The following is a 25,644-nucleotide window of genomic DNA, read 5'->3' as shown; positions in this document are numbered from 1 at the left end:
ATTGGCGAACATATCGAAGTCTTCCTCTACCGTGGATGAAATCCTATCGATCTTTTTTGAAGCTACCTACTGGTCCTACTTTTCCTCCTTGTCCTTCTTCCTGAGAGGACACTAGGTACTGTAGTGACCGAGCTCACCACACCTGAAGCACTTGACCTTTGACATGTCCTTCTTCTTCTTTCTCTGCTCCCCCTATCCCTGACTAGGACCCTTTGATGCGAGGGCCACATTCTCCTCCTCCTTCACCATCTTCGATCCACTGCTACTGCCACTGATGGAGCTCTTTAACAGAGCTTGTCTCAACTCCTCCTGCTGCAAATCGACCCACATTCTATCCCAGTCTAGTAGCTTATCTTTGCCCAATATGCTTTGGACAAAAACTTACCAATCCTTTGAGACGTTATTGAGTACCAATCGCACAAGCTCCATGGATTGAGGCGTTGCCCCAATAGCTGACAGTTGGTCTTAGGCCTCCTAGATTCTAGTAAGGTAGGGGTCTATGCCTTCCCCTTTCTGCATCCGAATGAGTCTCAGCTTCTCCTCTAGGTACATCTTTCGTTGCTCGGAAGTACCCTGGTATAACGTGGAGAGAGCATCCCACATCTGTTTGGCAGTATCTTTGCCAACTATATGTGAGACTATATGATCCCGGACTCCATCCAGGATCAACTACTTCGCCCGTGCCATTTCCTTCTTATATTCCTTCTGTTGATCTACATCCTGAGGAACCACCACTACAACATCAATGTAGGCTTTCAGGCCATATTCATCTAGAAGGAAGGACATCCTTGCCTTCCAGATGACGTAGTTGGAAGCTCCATCCAACCTATCTTGATCACAAAACCCTGCAATGGCCATCTCAACGAACTGTCGAAAACTCCCTCTTTCCTTTTGCTTGGCTACTGCTCAGCTACTCGCACTCCCTTCTGGAGTGAGAAGATCTGCTCACAACTACTGCCAATCTACAAGGAAAATCGAACTTCTTGAGACTAGAAGTTCCCCAAGAGAAATTTTCCCTCTGTGTGTGCTCTTCTCTCTTCCACCCAACGATGGTTTTGTTCTAGCGAACTGCTGCAAAACTTTCTGCATCCAGCTAGAGATCTGCCCAATGAAAAATGGGTTGCTCCCTCTGCCTTTGGAATCACTCGATCTAGAAGAATCAGATTTTTCTACCCCTCTCAAAAAAAACGAACTACCTCAAGCAACTCAACCTCCTAGCAAAAATATTGCGCTACCCTTGCTAAGCAACGAAATTCATTTCCTTCGTTTCTAAGCTTTCCAGCGGATCAACTGCGCTTGATACCATGTGAAAATTCCTACATTGAAATCCTATTGCAGCAATTGGTATTATTTCTTCTAATTGTTAATTAATTAATAATTTATCTGCTATGGCAAATATCGAAATAAACACAATGGAACCTTCACAAATACAAATTATGCGAAAAATAAAAAGCTAGAAGCTAAGAAATGCTAGCGCACACATAAAATTAACACAATTATTTTTGGACAAAAGTCCCTAGAAAAACCCAACTTGGGAAAACCAATGCAGCAGCTGAGGGTTTTTATTATTATGCAGCAATGAGAAATTCTGAGTCCAACTGGATGCCGAAATCTGGCAATCCTACAGAGAAAAAATACTGGCAAAAAATCTAGTGAGGAATTTCCTCACCCCACAGGTAAACCCCAGCACAACCTGCCTTTAGGAACTAATCCTGTGTGTCAACCTCTGTGCTGCTCTGCACAGTCTGCTTGATGTCAAGCCTCTGACTGGTCTTTGATGAAGTCATTTTGCCTTCTGTTGGCTAGAAAAATGCTTCTCCAACACTCTGGGACTCCTTCCCGACCTTTGGAACTGAAGTAACTTCCTCTCAGCAAATTGAACTTGCCTCTAGAAGTTATTGCGCAGCCCGTGCATCAGCGTCTTTGTGGTTCTTTTGCCTATCTGCAAATGCACTCACTGGATCTGGAATACTTCCTCCAGTGCCCCTCACACACTACTTCGATCTCTAGCTCTCTCTGGCAACTGACTGTTGCTATTGTGGAAATCGATCTACCAAGAAATCCAACTGCTCAAGTGTGTTCTCCATCACCACATCGACCTCCTCTTATAATCATATGTTGCAGCACCAATGACCAAGATTAAAACATAATCGATGGCTAGGATCATCTCTAGATCGATCCGTGTGAGTCTCTAGATGATTCTCGCCTTGACTTAATTAATACTGATTAATTAACCATATTCCCTAAGTTTAGACTTAAGAAATATTTAAAAACTTATTAATAATCTAATTAAGTCATTTATAGGCGGAATTTCTAGAAACAATTTCTACGTTTTGGATATCTCATGTATTCTAGTCTCTCCACCAAATTTTGTAGCTAGAACACATCCGACGCTACAAAAAACTAACAGAATTAGCAAGTTAAATGATTTTGATTAGATTATCGCAGAAGACCAGTGCCTTGAATGGAGTTAATTACTTGCTTAAGACAATTTATTTACCAAGTTACAGGATGAACAGTGGTTGCTTAAAGGATTCTTCACTATCCTAAATGAAATGCAAACCCTGTAATATAGGGGAGATGCAAGATCTTGGTTTATTTTAGGTTATATGCCTATTCTAGGTGTATCCTTCCTCTTAATTGTTTTGAAGCTAGTCCCTAGAGTAGGTCGTGAGAGAGAAGCTAAGGGGAAGCAAGCTAAGGCTTGATTAACGATACGTCCCCTTAGGTTCTAACCACCCGATGCCTCCGACGCCGCAGAGACTGTGGCTCTGACGACTGCAAGGTCACCATGTTAACCACTAAAGAGGTGCTAAACTCCTCAAGCTAAATGACAAAGGTGGGCCTATATCTCTATCAACCAAGCTTATGCTTGGAAGTTAATTAATTAATGCAAGAGGCTAATCCTAAAATGCAAATGCAAGATATGAGTGCTCTTAAGGTGAGATTATTAAAATTTCTTAAGCACTTAGTTATAATGATCTTCAATTATGAACAATAAGGTACTTAAACAATAAATGAATGACAATCTCAACCAAAAGAGGAAATGCTCAAACTAAACGGTGCCAGAAAATGTTGCCAGTAAAACCAATAGATAATAGCCCAAGAGATAAACAAGACAAGATCAGTGCCTTTTTAACAATCTTCGAGATTATAACCAATGAATCACCAATATGCCAATTAGATATACAAGAGAGAAATTTAGACTTCTTATAGATGCAATTAGATCACTTATCACAACTTTGATCAAATTTGATCATGTGCTTAGAGAGTGAACTTAGATTACAACCCCACAAGAAACTATCAATAATGAAGTTTGAACAATGTACTCAATTATCCAACAATAACAACAGCAATGAGAAACAAGATCCTTAATCTACAATATCACTTAGAGCAATTAACCAACCAATTCAATCCGAGCATATGAATGAAAATGCTAAAAGACAACAAGATGCCAATAACTCTTTTGACCAAATTTTAAGTCCAAATCACTTCAACCATTAATGATTATGTATTTTGAGAGTTCCTTAGCCAATTTTAGAGACTTATGAGTCATTTATTACCACTGCAACCTTGTTTTCAGAGGTCTGCAATTTTATATCAGCAGTCAAGAAATGATGCAAAATGTCAAAGGTAAGCTAGAAAATCAACACATTAAGTCTTCCAATGATTTCCAGTTGATTATAAGACTGCTTAGAAGTTATAGATCAGACTTTTAATGTTCAGATCAGACCTCAAAATAGCATATATCAGACTTGAAATAATTCAGAAAATCAGTGATTCAGTCCTTCATAAACCAACAAGGTGTCAAGTTATCAATGCCAAATAAACTCCAATGATTAGTCAATCAAGTTGAGTGATTATTAGATGATCTTTGGTCAATTTTAATGGATTTATTAGAGTTATGTGACTGCATAAAATGGCTGTAGCAAAACAAAGAGGATAATGATAGGAAGAGAGGCAAACCAAGAGGCCTAAAGGCCTAGTTGAAGGCTAGTTTGACTTCCAATGAGCTTGGCTACCTGCAACCACCAAGTTAGCTCTAATATTGCTGCAAAACCACAATGTTAGCCCACTCAAACAATATCAAATTCAAAGATAACTAAATACAAGGCTAGGGCAAGGCTTCAAGGCTAGGAAAACCCCAAGACTAGGGCTAGAAGAGGCACAAGACAAGGCTAGAGGCCAAAGAAGGGCAAAGAGAGGACAAATGAAGTCGGAAAAGGGATGAATGAGCAGAGATGAGCCCACAAGGGTTGACATCAAGCCCTTAGAGGCTGATGCAGGGCTAGGAAAGGCCCTAGAAGGGCCAGCGGCTAGGGTTTAAGCCCTTTTGGGGCTGCGGCAAGGGCTAGGAAGGAGGCCAAGAGACTTAGGAGGCTCCCCAAGCCCACGGCTAAGGGAAACCAAGGTGGTCGATGCCTTTTCAGGCCTGTGCTAACCAAAACAAGGGTGGCAAAGCCCTAGAAGGTCCTCTAAAAGCTGTGGCTAACCCTTAGAGGGCTAGCGGCTCAAGGAGGAGGGAAGTTGAGGGCCTAGAAAGCATTTTGGAGGGCACGGCTAGGGAGAAAAAGGTTGGACGACTAGGCCCTAGGGCCTATAAAATTTCAAAACCCTGCAAACAAAAATTCCTCCACAAATTCACTGCAAAAAGGCTAGACGACTTCCTCTTCAGGTTGGACGCTGAGGTTGGAGGCTAGATCTTGCCTTCCTAAGCCTAAATTTGCCTCAAAACCCCAGCAAAAATTTTTTGATTAACTTGAAGTTCACCTACACAAATAAATCAAAGAATGCCAAACCCCAAATATATATACAAAATGTAAAACCGCAAGTGCTGCAAAACAAATGGGTTAGAAATTATTTACAAATATACAATATTTACAAATTTAAAAAAAAAAAATTGCAAAAATAATTTTGGATAAATAACAATGGATGAATATTGGTCGAAACCCTCCTGCAAAATCAAATACCATAAAGAAATTTCAAAGCCCAAACATAGTCAGTTCTTCCCCACAATCTATGAACTTGGAGCCCAAGGGCTAGTGTACCTATAAATCTCTATAATATTCTTAAAGAAAATTGTTAGATCATATGGTGAATCAGATCACCTAAGATAACATGTACCAATAGAATGTTCTTATCACCAACAAATGAAATAACAATTATTTAGCAATATTCAGCACAATATAGGATCACACATAGCTAACACATACCACAGATCAGTGGAAGAAAAACACCATGAACTGAACCCCAAAGTCTTTCTATTATGATACAAAATGTTCCCAGCAGAGCAGCAACTCAATACCAGTGTTCAAGAATTACATCATCCAAAGATATTCAATAGAAGCAAAATGACTTATTTATATAGAGAAACCCCTCTAAGTGGAAAATAATAGCTAGTTGGCTTGATCCTCGTCAAAATAATCTCAACCATTGAAAATAGCTTGATCATTTTTTAATCTCCACCGTCGAATTTTTAATTTTGAGGAAAAAATCGATTTTTTCTTAAAACCCACTTTTAATTAATCCAAAAATAAATATTTTGGATTAATTTCCTCAAAAAATTGACTTTGATTTAACCACCAAGGTCCAAGAGCTCAAATTTTCTTAAAATATCAATTTTTCCCTTGGTGGGGGACCTCCAAAAGTTGACTTTCCTTTGACCCACGAATTTTTGGTTATTTTCCACTTTGAGAAATTAATTTCTCTATAATTATTTTTCACTCAAAATTAATTAATTTTCTAACTTAGGATTTTTATTTAATTTAGCTAGAAAAATAAAATAGTTGACAATAGAGGGGATTAATAATTTTTTCCACCCTTAAATTTTCTAGCCATTGTGTTTAAACATGAGTCAACCCTTGAATGGGGAAAACACATTTAGACTCAAGACCCTCAATAATTTACCTAGTTTTGCGACACAATTTGATCTAGTATAGACTAAGTGTGTTTGTAATAAAATAATTTAGCCAAATGTGCTTAAATTATCCCCAAACACACTTTTACAAAGATTCGATATAACACAAGGACTCACCTAAGACCTTGTCAAGGAATTCCACCCTAGCTTTGGTGTTTAAGTTGGAAGAAAAAATTTGTCGATTATCCATGTTTACAAACACACATAATTCGGTGAGGTTAAAAAACTTCCTAGGTGAAATTTGTTGCAAAAATCAAAGGTTTATCTAGGTGTTGTTACATAATTAAACGGTCATACTAGTATCATTTACAATATAACTTGCAGAGATTGGGTTTACAATGCTACAATGGTGTTGGTTGATGACTTTGAACTTTGAAAATTTTTCTTCATATCTTTGCATTTTGCTTCCTTGAACTGTTGACAAAGTGTGGTCAACAGGTGGGTAACAGGGCCTATGTCTTTCCTTGGGTTTTGTTTCATGTGATAGGGGTACGTAATGGCTATACCATATCTAGACTTGGTAAATTGTATTGAATATTAAGTTATTGTAAAGTTTGATGAGGATTCTTAGTGTGATCTAACCTAATGACGGATGACCCTTGTATATGACAGGACACACTTATTATGTTGTTTTGGAAGTATGTGCCCCAAATGTATGATGATAGGAGCCCACACAAATGATGACACACCATGACGGAGAGGACCTTTGTACCATGATGATGGTGACTACATTCTACCTCCATGATTCTTGAGGAGGTTTGCCTAATTTGATGATGATTTGAACCATTCTTAAGGACATGGGGCTGATGGACATGATGATGATAGCAATCTCCTTTAAAGGGGTCACGACACCTTCTCCCTTGATGATATTATGCCCTAGCTTGAGGGTGTTGCACTTATGACAAGCATCTCACTTCATGATGATATATAACTACTTCGGAGCCAACCTAGCATCATTAGGAGACATTTGATACCTTTTTTGTGATAATACATGACCTTTGATGAGACATTGCACCTTCTCATGGAGAGATATTACTTTTGGTGCATTATACACCACTTTGGAGGATGACATCATGTCCATTTCAATCATTCGCTCACATGTGTGACTCTTAAAGGGCATTTATAATGGATGTCTTGCATTCATGGCATATTTTACTTATTGATGAGGCATCTTTTGGGGGTCGGCCTTGACCTATCAACCTTGTATCATGGGCGTCATGCATTTTTAGGACTTTTACTTCATTTTAGCCTTTGTAGAGGATAGCACTTGGTTTCCTCTTATTTATAGAGGGTGCACAATCTCATTTGGATGATTGGACATAGTGGAGACTTCTCTTCTCTTGATTTCTATCCTTTTTCTCTTATGCGCTATGGATGTCTAAGTAAAGTGACCTCCTAAGGAGGACTTGTGATGTGAATTGCACTCTTTTCTTACATGGATATTGACGAAGCGTGGATGAATGCATGATAATCTAAGTAAGTAGACTTCTTTGTCTTGGTTATGTTTATGGATAATGGTAATCAAGTATTAAGCAAGTGGATATGGTACTAAGGAATGAGTATGTGGGCTCCTTCTCTTATCTTATCCTTGAAGATTGAGAAACATTGGGTTAAAATTCTAGGGATTGTGAGTGAACTTACCCTAGTCTTATGAACCTAGATCTCCACTCCAACCTCTTCATGTGTGTTGATCCTTGACTCCATCTCTCTAGGTAGAGAAAGGCATTAGTCTTCTCCCTTGTGTCAATCATTACTCCATTTAAATTCATTTTCTTTTATGCTTAAGGTATTTTAGGGTTAAATTATAGCAAAATCTTTCATTTCCAGCATTAATTAACATGGATGTCTTGGTCATAGGGTTAGAAGGTGTTTGGAATATATTACAAAATACAAAGCATCAATTCTAATGTATTCTTCAGCCACAATCTAGGGCTGACGTCTAGGGTTTATAATGTTGTTATCTACTCTTTTATTGCAAAAATTTCTTGTAATTTAATCTCTATTTTACTCTTATTGTAGCCCTTCATTTTTCACTTTATTATCATTGGTCTTGGGGCTCTTATTTACTGCTGTTGTAAACTGGTTTATTGCTGCAATTTTCTATTTTACAAGCTAGATTGCTACAGCATTGTGTAATTTATTAATTCTGTGTCTCTGAAGACCTTCTTTGAGCTCAGATTGATTGACCTAAGCCATTAGAATAGCCATAGGACCCTTTGAATTCAAATCTGGAAATTACCTTAAAATCCACCATAACCCTAATTGTTTACTTCCCTAAATAGGTGGTGATAGAAGTAGACAAGCCTTAGGGGGCTCTTGACTGGTTTGACTATGCCACTAGATCCCTAAGATTTACTTGGGAAGGCTCCCTTGTGTTGGATTGTGTCCATCACTAAAACGAGGAGAGTAGTTGCTAAGGTGACAGTGGTGACTCTCCCATATTAGTGATTACTCATTGTCGTAATCACCTAGTGAGGCTTTGCACTAGGGTGCATGATTTTGCTGTAACAGAGCCTAAAGACATCCACTGATTATTGTCTAGCGATGAGGGCAGAAAATGTAAATAAGAAGATTTCACATATAGAAAATGGTGAGGAGCATTGAATCCCCTTGCATAGTAAATATTTCTAAGCAGTGTTGCAGGAGGCATTCCCCTCCCCTCCCACTCTTGTATCTGCTCCTAAAATTCCTGCAAGGCACTACAAAGAGAGCACTTCTGAAATGCAACCATTGAAAGAGTGTTTTGAAAGCACTCTCCCCATCCTACAGGAAATGCTTCCTAGAGGTTTTGGAAAAATTTTAACAATAAATTATTAAAGTGAGCAGAAGGAAAATATCAACATTAGAATATAAGCTGTAAGATAGATATCAACATTAACTTAAATTTCTTACATTAAAAGTTAAAATTGAGACCCCCGGTTTAAGGATATTTGGTTATGGACGCAAATCTGCAGAAACTCAAAGAAAGAAAGTAGAAACTGAGGCGTTTTCTAGATTGCAGCAGATTTAATAGTTTTTCAGCTTTTTGTGAAACATGATATTGCAAACCTATCTCCTACACCATGAGTTGGAAAAGGTAAGAAATCAAAATATGGGATTTGAACCCTTCTATGGAAGAATCAAGAAAAATGACTAGGTAACATTTGCTAGTAATGAGCTTAGCTACCTCATTAGTACAGGGGTTTTGCTTGATGGGTGCATTCTCTAGCTTACCTGCTCAGTGATGTACCCTGAATGGCCCAATACAGAACAATATGCCTTGGAAACAAACTGAACGAAGGAGGTGAAGCTTAGTGTGTGATAGATATTAGATATCCTTTTAAAAGAAAATATCATTCCAAATTTCCACATAAGCAGCACATCCACAGCCACATGAGGGTCACGAGCTCGTGGTGGTCCTCATATCAGTGTTCATCAAGATACACCTAGCATTCAGTCACGGAAACTTAGGGCAGAAGTTGCTCATGGAAAGAAGTCAACCAAGTAGTCAGTAGAATTAGAATAAAGAATTGCTTTTTCCATTTCTTGACTTGTAAAATTTACTAGTTCAGCTCACTTTAGTGTTTTAACTTTTCAGTTTCTAATATGTATTTTATAAATTGGGCGCATGGTCTATTTTGACATTATGACAGTTGATTGCATATCATAACTCTCCAGTCATGATGTCAAATACCCTATTTCATTTCATGGTCAAAGTTTCTATTAGTTGTTCATGACAGAGTTTCACGGTAATCTGTTGAAAATTTGATGTTATGGTTGCTGTTATAGTTTAGAACAGCTAGACCATTGATGCTCGAATGATTAATATAATATGGATCACGTTTCTAGCTTCTTAAAAATAATGTATTCATCTGCAGCTAGCACAAAATCTATGAATTCTGATTTTCTGCAACTAATTTCGCATTCTGAATGTTTTCTTTGAATATATTTTCATTAAAGTAAATAAAGTTTAAACATATATATATAAAAAACAAACACTTCACTCAGGGATTTTTGGGGATTGGTGTTTTGTAATCTCGCTCCCAATATCACTATTTCTAAGAGTCATAAGCAATATTGCTATTGTGACATAAAAGAGAATAACGCAGAGATTGAAGAATAAAGAATACTGGCAGAGCTATTGTTGGGATAATTATCTGCATGCAAAGAACAAATGAGCTGATCATATGGTTGTTGCTATATGTCGTTGGACTCATGAAAGGGCACATATTCAACTGTTAAGATATTGTCATTGATGGCAAAGCAAGGGCCAGCTCATGGATGCTATGGAATGGTCACAAACACCTTCTACACAGACAGCAGAATCCAAGTCCAGCCTGATGCATCATATCTATATGGGTAGCAACAAGTATTCTGAGTTAGCTTCTTGCTATTCACAGGATCTATACATGGTTAGGTATTAGTCTCACTGCAGGCACTGTGTTAAGAAACAGGGGCCTATTTCACTTAATTGCTTTGTAATGACTTAGGGTAATTCTATCCTAGAGTTTCCTGTGCAAATTAATTTTCTTCTTCTAGAACAGTAGCTTAATTCAATATAATTGTTGAACAATCTATTTTTTCAATGGTGCAATAAAGAATGTATCATCCAACAGCTCCACCCTTTTTGCAAAAACAACAGTTTAAAAAACTTGGTATGACAATGCATTTTTCAACAATATGTTAAGACCAGCAATACAGTATTAACTTGCCAAATCAAATCCATACATGTAATTCAATTCAGAACCAACTTCAGTTCCGCAAGACAGATATCACTTCTAGCACTAGTTAAAACTCACAAAAAGATGGCCAGACATAAATCGTGAATAAGTGGATTGAGGGGTACTTTTGTAATTATGTGACAGGTCAGCAAAAAGCATGGATCAAATGGTTGTACCTTGGGGAGCATTGCTACAATACCACTTACCATTTATCCATTGGGATGATGCCTTTCAGAGCACTATATGGATATGATGCACCATCCTTTATTGACAGGATTTTTGGAGACAGCAAGGCACCAATTGCTAAAGACTGGATACAAGAGAGTCAGGACATTCTCAGGGTACTCAAGGAAAACATGCAGGCTGCTCAAAATCAGCAAAAGATGTATGCAGACCAGCATCGAACAGAACGCAGCTTTGAGGTGGGAGACCTCATTTTCTTGAGATTGCAGCCCTATAGACAATCTACACTCAAGAAAAGTGGTGCAAAAAAGCTGAAACCAAGGTTTTATGGACCTTACAAAGTTCTTCGGAAGATTGGCGAAGTGGTGTATGAGTTAGAATTACCAAGCGACAACAGAATCCATAACGTCTTCCATGTGTCATGTCTCATTAGACAGAAGGGAGGATGAAGCTGTAGCATTCTCAAGACGGGCACAGTAAGTAGGCTAAGATCTAGTATAGGATCGAGAAGTTTATCTGGACAGAACTTACTTAAATTTCTTTAACTGTGATCTCTGGTTAGGGCATTCGGCCTGTTGACCTCAGGTCTAACTATTACGTATGGCTTATATTATTTCTATTCCCACTAGCCTAAAAAGCTCTTGCTAGAATGAACCCATAAACCTGTTATCTTGATCACTAACTATATTTTTAGGTAGTCCATAGAGTCTGAAGACTTCTTTCAAGAACAGTTCTGCTACTTGTTTGGCCAAATAATCAGCTAAGATTGCAAAGAAGTGTGTGAATTTTGTCAAGCTGTCCAACACGGTGTAGAAACAGTCTTTGCCTTGTGCTTTAGGTAGCCTTGTGATAAAGTCCATTGAGATGCTCTCCCATTTTTGTTCTGCAATTGGTAGAGGATGGAGAAGACCTGCAGGACTTGTGTGCTCAACCTTATTTTGTTGGCATGTCACGCATTCTTTGACGTATTTCATCACATCTTCCTTGAGACCTTTCCATGAAAATCGTTCCCTAATCTGTCGATAGGTTTTGAAGAACCCCTGATGTCCAACTGATGGACTGTCATGCGTAACCTTCAAAATATTCTCCTTGAGTGTGGATTTAGGAACCAAGTATATCCTGTCTTTATAGTAATTAATATCATCAACTATGTTGTACCTGTCATCTTGAACGATTATGTCGGTCAATGCACATGCAAACTGGTTTTTGGCGTATTCTACTAAGAGATGAGCCCTCCAATCTTCTGCAAGTTTCATGAGGGAACATGTTGTCGAATTCCCGTAAAGTGCATCAGCCATGACATTCTTCTTCCCCTTGACATACTCAATATCAAAATCGTAGGCTTGGACTTTATTTACCCACTTTGTTGCCATTCGTTCAGGTCCTTTTGCTCCAAGAAATGACGCAGGATGTTGTAGTCTATCCTAACTACGATCTTGTTTCCCACCAAATATTGTCTGAACTTTGCCAAAGCGTGCATGGGCAGCCAACATCTATTTATCGTATATGGGGTAAAGTTTCTCTACGTCTTGGAGCTTCTGACTTTCAAATGCAATGGGGTGGCCCTTTTGCATTAAGATTGCTCCTATTCCTTCTCTTGATGCATCACATTCTAATACAAAGGGTTGACTAAAGTCGGGGAGGGCCAAGACTGGACATGAGCTCATCACTTCTTTGAGCTTGTTGAACGTCTTGTCTGATTCTTTCGTCCACCTAAATGCTCCTTTCTTTGTCAAATCTGTTAATGGTGCACTTAATTGAGAGAACCCTTTGACAAATCGTCGATAATAGTTGCAAATCCCGAAAAATCCTCGCAACTCAATCAGATTCTTAGGTGTGGGCCAGTCCAATATTGCTTGAATCTTCTCTTGATGAACCTGTACTCCTTTTGCACTAATTATATGTCCCAAATAAAGAATTTCCGTCATTCCAAACTCACATTTTGATGCCTTGGCATAAAGTGACTATTCCTGCATTATGCTCAAAATTTCATCCAAATGCCCCAAGTGATCATCCCATGTCTTGTTGTATATGAGAAGGTCATCAAAAAATACTAGTAAGAATTTCCTCAACTGCTTGTTGAAAATATTGTTCATGCAAGATTGGAAAGTGGTGGGAGCGTTGGTTAATCCAAATGGCATGACCAGAAACTCAAAGTGTCCATAGTGGCACTGGAAAGTTGTTTTTGGCACGTCTTGCTCTTGAACTCGAATTTGATGATACCCTGATCGTAGGTCAATCTTTGAAAAGTATATTGCTCCATATAGCTCATCTAGTAACTCATCGATCCTGGGAATAGGGTACCTGTTCTTGATGGTTTTTTTTTGAGAGCTCAGTAATCAATACACATTCTCCACGTGCCATCCTTCTTTTTCACCAAAACCACCGATGAGGCGAATGGACTCAAGTTGGATCTCAGATGTACAAGTGCTAACAAATCCAATATGTCCTTTCTATCTTGTCCTTAAATTTCTTTAGATGTCGATATGGTATGGTGATTATTGGCTTGACCCCTTCTTCCAATTCTATAGTATGTTCAAATCCTCTTTTTGGAGGAAATCCTAGGGGAATATCACCAAATACCTAACCATGCTTGTCCAGCGCTCGTTGAATGTCGCCTCTCCACTGTGGTTTGCCACTGTTGGGAGTCTTTCGGCTCGTAATCCTACATTCTACAACATATGCTACATCTCCATGCCTAAATATGGCCTCCATTCTTCTAGCAAAAACGACTTGTGGGCCCTCATTTGTCATGCCCCTCAAAACTACCTTACTACCATTAGGGGCTTTAAATTCCATTTCCAATGCTTGGTAGTCCATAGTGTGCTTCCCCAATGAATACGACCTACCATATTAATATTTGCAAGCTCTATTACGTAAAATTCACTAGTGAAAGCATAATTACCAAGTGTTACACTCAAACCTGGGATCATCCATGTGCAATCCAAGTTGTATCCATCTGCTACTATCACATCAAGGCCCTCGAATTCTTTGGTGGGAAGCCCTCTCCTTGCTACTAATGTTGCATCAATGAAGTTGTGTGTAGCTCCCCCATCAACTAATGTTGTGATGTGTTATCCTTTGACGACTCCCTTGATCCTGAAGGTGTAATATCTAGGGGTTCCTGAAAGAGTAGCAATCTTAACTTGAGGTCGGGTCTTCTTCTCATCGTGGGGCTTCTCCTCTTTCTTAGCTTCCTCCTGTGGTGGTTCTTCCTTTGGACTGCTAGGCTCGACATTAGGAGCGGGTTTCTTATCATTTGAAGTGGGTTCTTCTCCTTCATCCTCGTCGTCAAAGACCACTTCGATGTAGTGAATCTTTCCCTTGCCTAAGCAACGATGTCCTGGTTCCCATGGTTCCTTGCAATTGAAGCATAGCTTCTTCCACCTTAGTTCACTTCGAGTTTCCTCATCCAACCTGTCTCTTCTGGGCCAATCTCTTTGAAAGGGTTTCTTCTCCTTATCTTTTTGAGGGATGGGAGGCTTGGACGGAGCCTTAGCTTTAGTTGTTGCATTTCCCATGTCTCGAGTCTTCTTGATGGCATCTTGAAGGGTTGCGGGATTGAATGCCTTGACCTAGCCTTGTAGGCACTCTATTAATTCTTCTGTAAAGAGCATGACTAATCATTCTTCCGATATGTCTGTCACCATGACTGTGATTCATTCAAATTCTGCAATAAGTTCTTCGTGTGATCCAGTTTGTTTGAGTTGTGCCAATTCTTTGAAGTGTATGTCTGGGTTCTTCTGATCAAATCTATCTATCAACCTCTACGTAAAGTCTACATAAGAAGTGATGTTTGCATGTCCCAAAGTGACCAGTCCATGATACCACCAATCATGTGTGTCTCCTTCTAGGTGTAGTGTCGCGAATTGGATGGTGTCCACTTCTAACATAGGGTTAAGTCTGAAGTAGGTGTCCAATTTTTGCACCCAAGCCCTTGCTGAACATTTAGATGATCCATCAAATGAGAGGAGAGTTTACTTACCTTGCATATTAGATCAGAATTATGTTGATCCTTGGGTCTTATGGAATCTGATATTGCTATGCTCCCAGAAAGTTATGGTTGCTCGAGTGTTCTCTTCCAGTGCTACATACTCTTGAAAATAGTCATCAAAGAGTTTATTTGGCTCTACTGCTTCTGGGGCTGTCGTTGCCTGATTATTTATAAATTGAGGAAGTAATGGTCTGGAATTTTTGCTGTTGGTTGCCCTAGCATTAGTGTGTACAGGAGGACCTGAATTATGGTTACCACTACCTTCAGTGGTGGTATTGTTGCTACAAACAATGTTTTGGTTACCTAGGAGTTGAGCCATTAGTTGATTGAACTGTTGTTGTCCTTGAGCTAATACCTAAGTTATCTCTTGTTGGCCTTAAATCGATTGTCATCCTTGTTGTCCTTGTATTAATATATTTGTCATTTGTTGTTGACCCTGGAGTATTACATTTAACAAGATGTCAGGATCTTGTTCTCCTTGTCCTGCTCTTTCCCCCATGGTTGAACATTATGTGTTCCTTTTCTTTCTTACTCTGATGTTGTTGGTGTCTGCTAGAAGCATACAAGGCTCATGAGCTCACAAGTTGGCAAGATTCTTGTGCTATGATACCACTGTAATGACCTAGGGTAATTATGCCCTAAGGTTTCCTGTAGCAAATTATTTTTTCTTCTAGTAAAATAGCTTAATTCAATATAATTGTTGAACAATCTATTTTTTCAATGGTGCAATAAACAATGTATCATCCAACAGTTCCGCCTTTTTTGCGGAAACAACAGTTTGAAAACCTTGGTAGGACCATTATTGTTCAGCAATATGTTAAGACTAGTAATACAATATTAACTTGCCAAATCAAATCCATACATGTAGTTCAATTCAAAACCAACTTCAGTTCCACAAGACAGATATAAACCACACGTAATAGTTACAGACCAGAGGTCAACAGTCTAAATGCCCTAACCAGAGATCACAGTTAAAGAAATTTAAGTAAGTTATGTCCAAATAAACTTCTCGAACCTATATTGGATCTTAGCTTACTTATTGTGCCCATCCTGAGAAGACTATAACTTTGTCCTCCCTTTTGTCTATCAGACCTGAGCTTTAGGAGTCACTACTTCGAAGTTTTGTCTCTCTTTTGACTAATTGCAGCCTTGTTCTCTTGCAAGATCCAAGCTTCATGAAAATTCAGGCTATAAGGGGAGTACCTTCGCAGGTTTGTATAGAGGTGTTCCTCCACAAACACGAGTTTGGATTGCTCATAAATTACTATAACCTAGCTTCGTAGGCCCTTCCAAGACACAAATCCAAATATCATGACAAAGACCATGTTTTTTCCAGTCACAGAAACCCTCGCTTTGTCCAGAACTTCATTAGAATGCCACAGGAACTTCGATCTTCTTCCCAACTGAGCTTCCAGTGTTTTAACCTTCAATCCAATAACTCGTCCTTTTCAGAAGATGTTACTCTTTATTGTGCCATAATAGAAATAAGAAAAAGATGGTTTATCAACTAGGGTGGGATCTTTCACCACCGAAATTGATAGGAGAGGAAAGGGGTCTTAAAACCCTCAGAGCTAAAGCTCAAGAAAACAAATGATTTGATCCACAAGATGATCATTTGATCTCAACTCCTCTCATATTATAGATTTCTCCATGGGCTTCAAGATGTGAGGGATTGTGAGTGCAACCCCTAGTTTTGGGTTCTTTGGTCCCATCCGACCAAATTTTTGCCTCAAATTGGGAAAAATTGTGTTTTTACCCCTTTATCAAGACTATAGCCTACAGGTTGGATAGGCCAATTCGTCTCTCCTTAATCGTCAATTTGAAGAGGAAATTACATGCTTGAAATGTTTAGGAGATTTGTTGATTGGTGTGGTCTGTATGTGTTAAATTTTAGGTATGTTCTATGCTTAGAGTAATTTATTTCAATTTTCACAGTTAGCTCGATATCTCTTCCAAATTAGCAATCACATCAGCAATAAAGTAAACTGCAGATAGAACATAAACATAAATCGTAGAAGACAAGCCAAGACAAGAGGACACAAGATGTGGCGCTAGCCAGGGACAAACCCCAATGTGGGGAAACCCTTGATCAATTCTTCTTATATGTTCTTCAATAGTTTAGCAGAGAGAGAGAGAGAGAGAGTACGTTTACAATAGAAGTCAACACTTTGATTTATCTAGATAAGAGCATAGATCATCTCTAAGAAGATGATACATGAGATCAGTTGAAGACATGCTACTTCAACTGATTCTCCAAGGTGACTCCACCTATCATTGTGCTGCATTTTGTCATCATGTTGCACCTCACCGTGCTGCACCATGATGCACCCATCATCACTATGCTGCATCTTATCATGCTTCATTAATCATGACTGTACCCATCATTGTACTACATTATGTGCCATTGCTGCACCTTGTTGCCATACTGACCTCCGATGTGTTGGTTGCATCTTGCTTGCTTGTTGTCCCTAGCTTGCTTGTTGTCCTTTGCATGCTTGTTGTTGTGTGCTAGCTATCCCTTGCATGCTAGCTGTAACATTGCATGCTTGGTGTATTTGCTGCTAAGTACCATACAACTGTCTCAATGTTAGTTAGTTGTCCCTTGCATGCCACTCTCCTTCGGAGACAGATGCTCTGGCTATTCCGGCAGTTCCCAGCAGTTCCGGCTGTTCCCGGCAATTCCGGCTGTTCCTGGCAGTTCCGACAATTCCAGCTGTTCCTAGCAGTTCCAGTAATTCTGGCTATTCCCGGCAGTTCCGGCTTCTGCCCTCTGTGTCAACTTTCCCGGCAGTTCCGAAAGTTCCGACTTCTACCCTCTGCGTCAACTTTCCGGCAGTTCCGAAAGTTCCGACTTCTACCCTCTGCGTCAGCTTTCCCGACTGTTCCGGCAGTTCCGAAAGTTCCAACTTCTACCCTCTGTGTCAGCTTTCCCGACTATTCCGGCAGTTCCGGCTATTCCCGGCAGTTCCGACAGTTCCGGCAATTTCGGCTATTCCCGACAGTTCCGGCAATTTCGGCTATTCCCGACAGTTCCGGCAATTCCGACAATTCTAGCAATTCCGGCTTTTCCCGGCAATTCCCGCTTTTCCCGGCAGTTCCGACTTGTTCCAAACTCCTCGGGTTGTTCCAAACCTATGGACCTGTTGCATGAGGGGAATGGTCCCCTTATAAGATTTTCCTTCAGTACATCTCAGACATGTACCTTCATGCTCTTCTTGAATTCAAGCATCCCTATCACCATTTGACTCACATCGGGTAGGGCCCCATAGGTAGACCCCCCGTGTTATAGATGCGATATGTCAATTGACATGATCCCCAATGGACCATCTTGCAACTTGATACAAATTGCCAACCCTGAACCCATGAGAAAAAGCATCTTTGAAAATTCTATTCTTTAACACGTAGCTTTCCATCGATGAATGCCACCCTGAAACCTTTGACTTCCATTTCCGAGATGGACACCAGGTTCTTCTTGAGATCAAGTACATAAAAGAGATTTTGTAAATGAATCGAGTTACCCTCATTCAATTGAGGGGTAACATTCCCTACACCCTTTCCGGGATAGGTGACATCAGCTCCAAGTATAATCCCACGATTGTTTCCATCTCTACCAAATTAGAGAGTTGACCCTACTATCCGATGAAGTGCCTTGAAGCACTACAATCAATAAGCCAAATTCCCAAAGAATCTGAAGGAGAGGGCCAATATAAGATAACGCTTCTTTATCTTATCAAAAACATCATTTGATTCTTCATACCTAGGGTTCCTTGCTTTTTTTTTTTTAAGAGTCAGCCATTTCCTTGATGACCTGCATTACCTGTCATTCCTTTAATCATTGAAGATGTCCCTGGAATGATTGTTATCTTCATCAATAGATGTGTCTCTGCCATTTGGACACTCCTTCGCATAATGGCCGAACTTATTGCCTTTCCTTCCACCCTTAGATCCGGACTTCCCAATGAAGTGATCTTTAGGTAGGCCATCAGAAACTTCCACTACGCCATTCTTATAATATTCTCTGCTTCGACTTCACCCTTGGTGAATTTGAAGAGGGATGAGGAATCCATTGATCCTTTTTTTTTTTATTTCCCAACTATCTTCGGTGATTGCTCTTTCACTCTTGCTTGGGCATTGTCTTCACCTTAGCTCTGATACCATGTTAAATTTTAGGTATGTTCTATGCTTAGAGTAATTTATTTCAATTTTCACAATTAGCTCAATATCTTTTCCAGATCACATCAGCATTAAAGTAAACTGTAGATAGAACATAAACATAAATCGCAAAAGACAAGCCAAGACAAGAAGACACAAGATGTGGCGCTAGCCAGGGACAAACCCCAATGTGGGGAAACCCTTGATCAATTCTTCTTATATGTTCTTCAATAGTTCAGCAAAGAGAGAGAGAGATAGTACATTTACAACAGAAGTCAACACTTTGACTTATCTAGACAAGAGCATAGATCATCTCTAAGAAGATGATACATGAGATCAATTGAAGACATGCTGCTTCAACTGATTCTCCAAGGTGACTGCTTCACCTATCGTTGCGCTGCAATTCATTATCATGCTGCACCTCACCGTGCTACACCATGCTGCACCCATCATCACTATGCTGCATCTCATCATGTTTCATTAATCATGACTATACCCATCATTGTACTGCATTATGTGCCATTGTTGCACCATGTTGCCATACTGACCTCCTATGTGCTAGCTGCATCTTGCTTGCTTGTTGTCCCTAGCATGCTTGTTGTCCTTTGCATGCTTGATGTTGCATGCTAGTTGTCCCTTGAATGCTAGTTGTAACATTGCATGCTTGATGTATTTGCTCCATGCAATTGTCCCAATGTTAGTTAGTTGTCTTTTTCATGTCGCTCTCCTTCGGAGACAGATGCTCTGGTTGTTCTAGCAGTTCCGACTGTTCCCAGCAGTTCCAGCAATTCTGGCTATTCCCGGCAGTTCCGGCTGTTCCCGGCAGTTCCGGCAAGTCCGGCTATTCCCGACAGTTCTGGCTGTTCCCGTTAGCTTTCCCTCCAGTTCCGGCAGTTTCGGCAATTCCAATTGTTCCTGGCAGTTCCGGTAATTCCAACTATTCCCGGTAGTTCCGGCTTTTCCCAACAGTTCTGGAAGTTCCGACTTCTGCCCTCTGCGTCAGCTTTCCCAACAATTCCGGCTGTTCCCGACAATTTTGGTTATTCCCTGGCAGTTCCGACAATTTCGCCGATTTCGGCTATTCCCGGCAGTTCTAGCTTCTGCCCTCTATGTCATCTTTCCCGGCTGTTCCGGCTATTCCATCTTTTCCTGACAGTTCCAGACAGTTCCGGCTTCCGCCCTCTAGATTAGGGCAGCATTATCCCTTAGGATCTCTCCTCCTACTAAAACCCAAAGACAAGTAGAGAGGAAGAGACCCCAAGTGTGTTGAAAATGACTTGAAGGCCACCTCTATTTATACTAAAACATTGAGCACAAGTGGGGTTTATTTGGTTGTTGGCCGACCTTGACGAATTGTCCCATAACACAAATAAATTCATATCTCCATGAATACTTATTGGAATCGGATGATCTTTAGATCAATCCTACACCTCTTGATGAGAGGGATCCAAAAAAAATATCAACTTCTATTAATAAGATGACCCACATGGAGTTTGGCCCTAGTTGCCAATTTTAACAGGATGTTTAGTTTAAATCCACACAATTCGAGTTTTTTGGTGAAATTAATGAGCCTTCCAAGGTTGAAATTTATGAAGTTTATTCGGGGTAATAATAATTTCTTGCGCTCTAACAGTACAGTAAACATAAAATAATATAACCAGCATAAAACAATAGTACCCATTGAAGTTTAATACACCAAAATGAAAGAAAGTAGAAAGCTATTCATTCAAAGCACGGTCAAAAGTTCGAAAGCAAGCTATATGAGCACAACCCAAATGGGATCGTACTGGCATAACAATCACAAAGCAATATCAAAAGCATGGATTTACTATCAATTGCAGGAGTCGGCTCAAACTAAACGCAAGTTGACCTCCTCCTAGGGTCATGATGGTTCACTGTGGATTGAACTAATATAAATAAGCAGCTCATCTCCCTATTTGGCACTGGATTTGGTGAAGAAAAAGAACTCGTCAATGAGATCTGAGGAACAACTCAGTGATAACAAATGCAGACCTGAGCCCTAAAACGAAAGAAGGCCGCATTAAATAGACCTATTCTGAAGCAGAGACCAAAGTTTTTGTTCTGTGATATTGCTAGGTATATCTTGTTCCTTCTAAAGCTCTTTCTAATCAAGTCTGAGGCTGTTCAAGTTCCTGAAGAAGGCTCGAGTTTTCTGAAGTATCCTCTGAGGCAACGTTTTGATGTTCACCTGGTTTCTAAAAGAAAAGTTTGTATGTATTTCACTAGATATAAGGAGATATAAGGTCTCTCTGAGACACATCATCTGAAGTTCTATTCAGCCTATTTGAATAAAAATTTCAGACCTTCAAGTTGTCAGCGAAGGTACATATAACAGAATAATTGCACAGTTTAAGAATTCGATTGCATAGAGTAATATGCAAGGCTTAGATCTCTGTTGATGAGGAAAACTGGCCATGTTCAGTTGATGCAAGTCCAAAATAAGTGTTGGTATGTACAATGGAATAAATGATGAATAGTGGAGCACTGTGAGGAATCAATGCGATTGCGCAAATAGGTTCTATGTTTTGAGCTCCAAATCAGAACATTGGCCAGTGCAATGATCTCAAACCAGTGATGTAGAGTGATGTACTTGGAATGACTCTCAGTAACCCTTGAAGAGCTTTGGAGCAGCTTCCAAAGATATTATGGATCAACCTCTTGAACAGAATTTGAAGCTTTTTGAATAAGCCTTGAATCAGCATCTTGAAGAGTTTTTTGGAGAAATCTTGAAGCCTATTGAACAAATCTTGAAGCAGAAGTAGAAGAAGTACCTTTTGGGGCAGACCTTGGGTTAACTTTTGGAGCAACACTGTAGCCTCTCTTGAAGCAGACTTGGAGATTCCTTGTTGCAGACTTGAAAAGATTTGGAGTAGAAAATCTGGGACTCACTTTTAGTGCAGATTGGAAAAGTCTTGGAGCAAAAATTTGGAGCAGACATTGTAGTCCTTCTTAAAGCAGATCTGAATAAGACCTTGAAGACCAAGTTGGAGCCTAGATTTATATTTGAGGATTGGAGTCCTCATACAAGGTTGGAGCCTTGTGAGAGACTAGGTTGGAGCCTATATTGATATTTGAGGATTGGAGTCATCATTCAAGGTTGGAGCCTTGAAGAAGTTGGAGATTTTCTTGTATAGGTTGGAGCCTGAATTTTTGTAAAAAGTGATGGAAGTCCTCACTATCTTTATTAATAAAATTGTTTTTTTTTTTTTACTTTTCTTGTATTGGTTAAATTTTGTTAAAATCTTTACTGTCATAATATAACAATTGAAAGAAATACGGATTCACCCCCTCTCAGTATTTCCAACCGGTGTGCATATCTTTCCAGGCTCCTTGGTCAGTATTCTTGCTTGTAATTGTCGTCATTTTATGCCTTCTTGAATGGCCTGTTAAAGTCACAGTGGCATATTGCTGGTTCAGGATTTTGTTCCATGTTCATATTACTTTTCCAACAAGATTATGAACTTAATTGCCAAGCCTAGTAAAACCTCAATCGGAATCCAATCTAACACTACATGTCGAAGGATCATTTATGAGATAACAACATCTGTGAGAATACAGTATCTTTTGGCATTGTCTACGTTCGCCACAAATTTTCGTAGACAGCAGATTTCTGGCCGGAATCTGGTAAAATAATTCAAAAAATTAGAATGCTGGAGTGTTTGAATAGTTTTTTGATGGTGGAAATGGATTCAGCACCATCAAAAACCCCTGGGGCACCCAAAATCCCGAGTGTTTAAATCATTTTTTGATGGTAAAAATCGATTCAGGATCATCAAAAAAACCCTGACGCACCCAAAATCTTGAAGTTTAACCGCTGTAACCAAGATTTTCAAAAATTTCTACACGATTTTATTATAATCATAGAATACGCTGTCTCTTTTCCTTTTTCCTTTCGGAAATTATGAAAGTGCGTACCTTCTTCCACTGCAGCGCAATAGGCAGCACTCATATAGTCAAAGCTGTATCTTTTAAAAAACACAACTCTGGTCTAGGTAGCAGCACTCGTATAGTCAAAGCTGTATCTTTTAAAAAACACAACTCTGGTCTAGGTAGGTAGCTTAATGCTGCCATGGAAAACACCTGCTGAGAGATCCTCAAGCCCGCCTCCTCACAGAGGGTTCTGGGGTAAGAAAGAAAAAGCTCCCCCGTCCCCAAATACCAGGACTAGGAGCACTTCCCTTTGTAGAAAGAGAAAACCACCGTAGAGTATGAAAACTTACCAAATTGAGGAAAACATCAGAAGGCCCAGGAAACAGATTCCTACTAGGCGCGGACCTCCCAAGCTCGGAGAAATCGGGGTTGCCTGTTAAGCATGGAGTAAAGTCTCAGACCTGAGTTTCGCCCATAAAAAAAATCGATAAACTAGATATGCAATAATGCATTCTCCATGTCGATACAAAAATGTGAGGACCCACAATGCAGTTAGAGTACCCAGATTTCAGTGTGCTGTAAGGCACTTCCGAAGTTTTAGGGACCGGAATGGAGTTGTTTTAACATAGTAGTATATCTGCAAACAATCTACAGACCACAAAGGGATTGGACACCCACAGTGCAAGCCAGCACACAAGTAAGTTAATCTCAAAGCCCAAAAGGTTTTGTTTAACATGCAACAACCCTGAACAACATGAAAGAAACTGAGAACAGGATGCTAAACGCATAGAATTCGAATTGGCAAAGATGAATCCCCATATAGTGGCTAATGAATCATATTTACAGCATGGTAAACAACCCTGTGTGGGCTTTTGCAGAACTGAGAATGGCTAATTTCCTCAGATAACCTATTTCCCATGAGCCCAACTGTTCACAAAATTTTAACAATACTAGGAACAGAAGCTAGACCATAGTTTGCAAAGCACCAACCTGGATTCTGCACAATTTAGATGCTGCAAAATTTAGATGCTCAAGGCAAGTCCAGAAGGTTTCTCCACCTCCCTGGCTGTGTCCTCCTCCTAATATGCATTCATACAATCAAGAAAGCATTACCCTCTTAGTGTGTTGGTTTCTCAGAAGCTGCTAATCAAAAAGTTTTCCACATGGCTTTGTGGGTGCACCTTTTTCTCAGAAACCCAAAATTTATTCAAAGACGTAGAAGTCAATGTCCGTCAACCAACTCAGGATGATTCACACTAGCAACCTAAATATCAATCATCCTAAATTTTCAACGCCGGTAAATCCATGGTGAATTGTTAACCATTTACTTTTATCTCCACCCACCAAAAGATCTTCACTCTCCACGACTTGTACAATGAAAGTAAAGGCCAAAGCCATAACCCTATTATCGTCAGGCCACGACTTGTACAATGAAAGTAAATGCAAAAGCCATAACCCTATTATCATCAGGTCTAGTAGTAATCAGAGGACTGTTTGAAACCAGTCACCACTAGGGTGAAGGAATCGTCATCATGGCAACAATACAATTCACAAAACAATCCGCAAGGATTATTATTATTATTTGTCACTTAAATTGCTAAGAATTGGTGAAGAGTTCGTTGTCAAAATACGTTGATCAATCGTTTATTAAAAAATATATATATTATTGATCGTACTCAAAATTGTTGATCAATTGTTTATTAAAAAAAAATTGATTATTATTATTTGTGATTATTGCAGGCGGTATGTTTTAAAATCGTTAAAAATTGGCAAAGAATCTATTTAAAAAAAAAAAAAAAAAAATAAGGCTTAAGAATGAGAGGTGGGCAGGAATCCTCTTCTGTGGACCACTAGTGAGTAATTTTAAATGGAGTGGTTTATGTTATGTGTATTATTTTTATGGATCATCAACTAGTAAATTCACAAATGGCATGATTTTTGTTACATTGTTGATAATAACTAATAATAATCACCTCATTTTTATGGATCATCAACTAGTAAATCCACAAATGGCATGATTTTTGTTACATTGCTGATAACAACTAATATTAAGCACCTCATGCTAATTTGACGACTCAAATTAGTAAAGTGCTGCAGTGTTGTCTTATTATATGTTTTTTTTTTTATTATTATTTTGTTTTTCTAAACAAGATAATTTTAATTATTAAAAAAATAATCAACCTATCATGATAATGTTAAGAGGATCATAATAAAATTATATATTTTTAAATAACATTTAATTTTACTTTTTACTATATGTATATATAATTAAATATTATTTATGATTAAAATTTAATTGTTTATTTAAGAATCAAAATTATTTTAACTATTTTTTGAAGTGTTATAATTCATTGATGGTAGGAAGTTGAAGAGTTTTGTTAAAGTAAAAGTGACAATGGCAATTGAAAAGCCATGCTCAGTGGTTGGAGGCCAGGACTAAGATACTAAGCATTTCCACTCCTTTGTCAATCATTGAAAAAATCAAAATACAATTTGCAATCTACTTGATGGCTCAAGCAACAAGGTGCAAGGTTTTTGAGATTTGACTCCTCTTCGAGTGTCACACTTTGGGGAGCTACTCATGAAGATCTGAGTGATACGTTCATGGTTTTCCCTATCATTACTCGCTTGGTGGAGGAAGGTGAAGGTGAAGATGAGGAGCTTTTCCATCCTATTTAGTCAAAAGAATTGCTAGCAATTTATCGAATCCTTTAACAAGGCCAAAAGCCTTGGACCTTATGGTTGGACAACAAAATTCTTTGATGATTTTTTTGATCTTATCAGTGAAGATCTACTCAAGATAACAT

The 25,644-nt window shown here is 39.1% G+C and overlaps 1 protein-coding gene across 6 annotated transcripts in view; it reads right to left on the bottom strand.

The window, feature by feature from the left end:
* Window positions 1-24,332, bottom strand: part of LOC149222423 (CRAL-TRIO domain-containing protein C23B6.04c-like) — a 78,180-nt gene extending 53,848 nt beyond the window's left edge. For 2 of the 6 annotated variants that reach the window (XM_089385439.1, XM_089385435.1), the window contains exons 1-2: window positions 23,828-24,012; window positions 23,188-23,270 (exon numbers count right to left, since the gene is read on the bottom strand). Coding sequence is in view for 2 of the 6 variants with exons in the window: in XM_089385435.1 (XP_089241561.1) it covers window positions 23,188-23,204 (17 nt within the window). In the remaining 4 variants the exon portion in view is untranslated. The other 4 variants (XM_089385436.1, XM_089385440.1, XM_089385438.1 and 1 more) reach the window with 4 other exon arrangements.
* Window positions 24,333-25,644: the final 1,312 nt, after the last annotated feature.

The sequence above is a fragment of the Pinus tabuliformis genome, chromosome Q (assembly GCF_031772625.1).
Source record: "Pinus tabuliformis cultivar Carrire ecotype Pingquan chromosome Q, CPIR1, whole genome shotgun sequence".
NCBI lineage: Eukaryota > Viridiplantae > Streptophyta > Pinopsida > Pinales > Pinaceae > Pinus > Pinus tabuliformis.
Note: the sequence above shows the minus strand (reverse complement) of the source record. Positions and strands in the feature narration are given on the sequence as shown.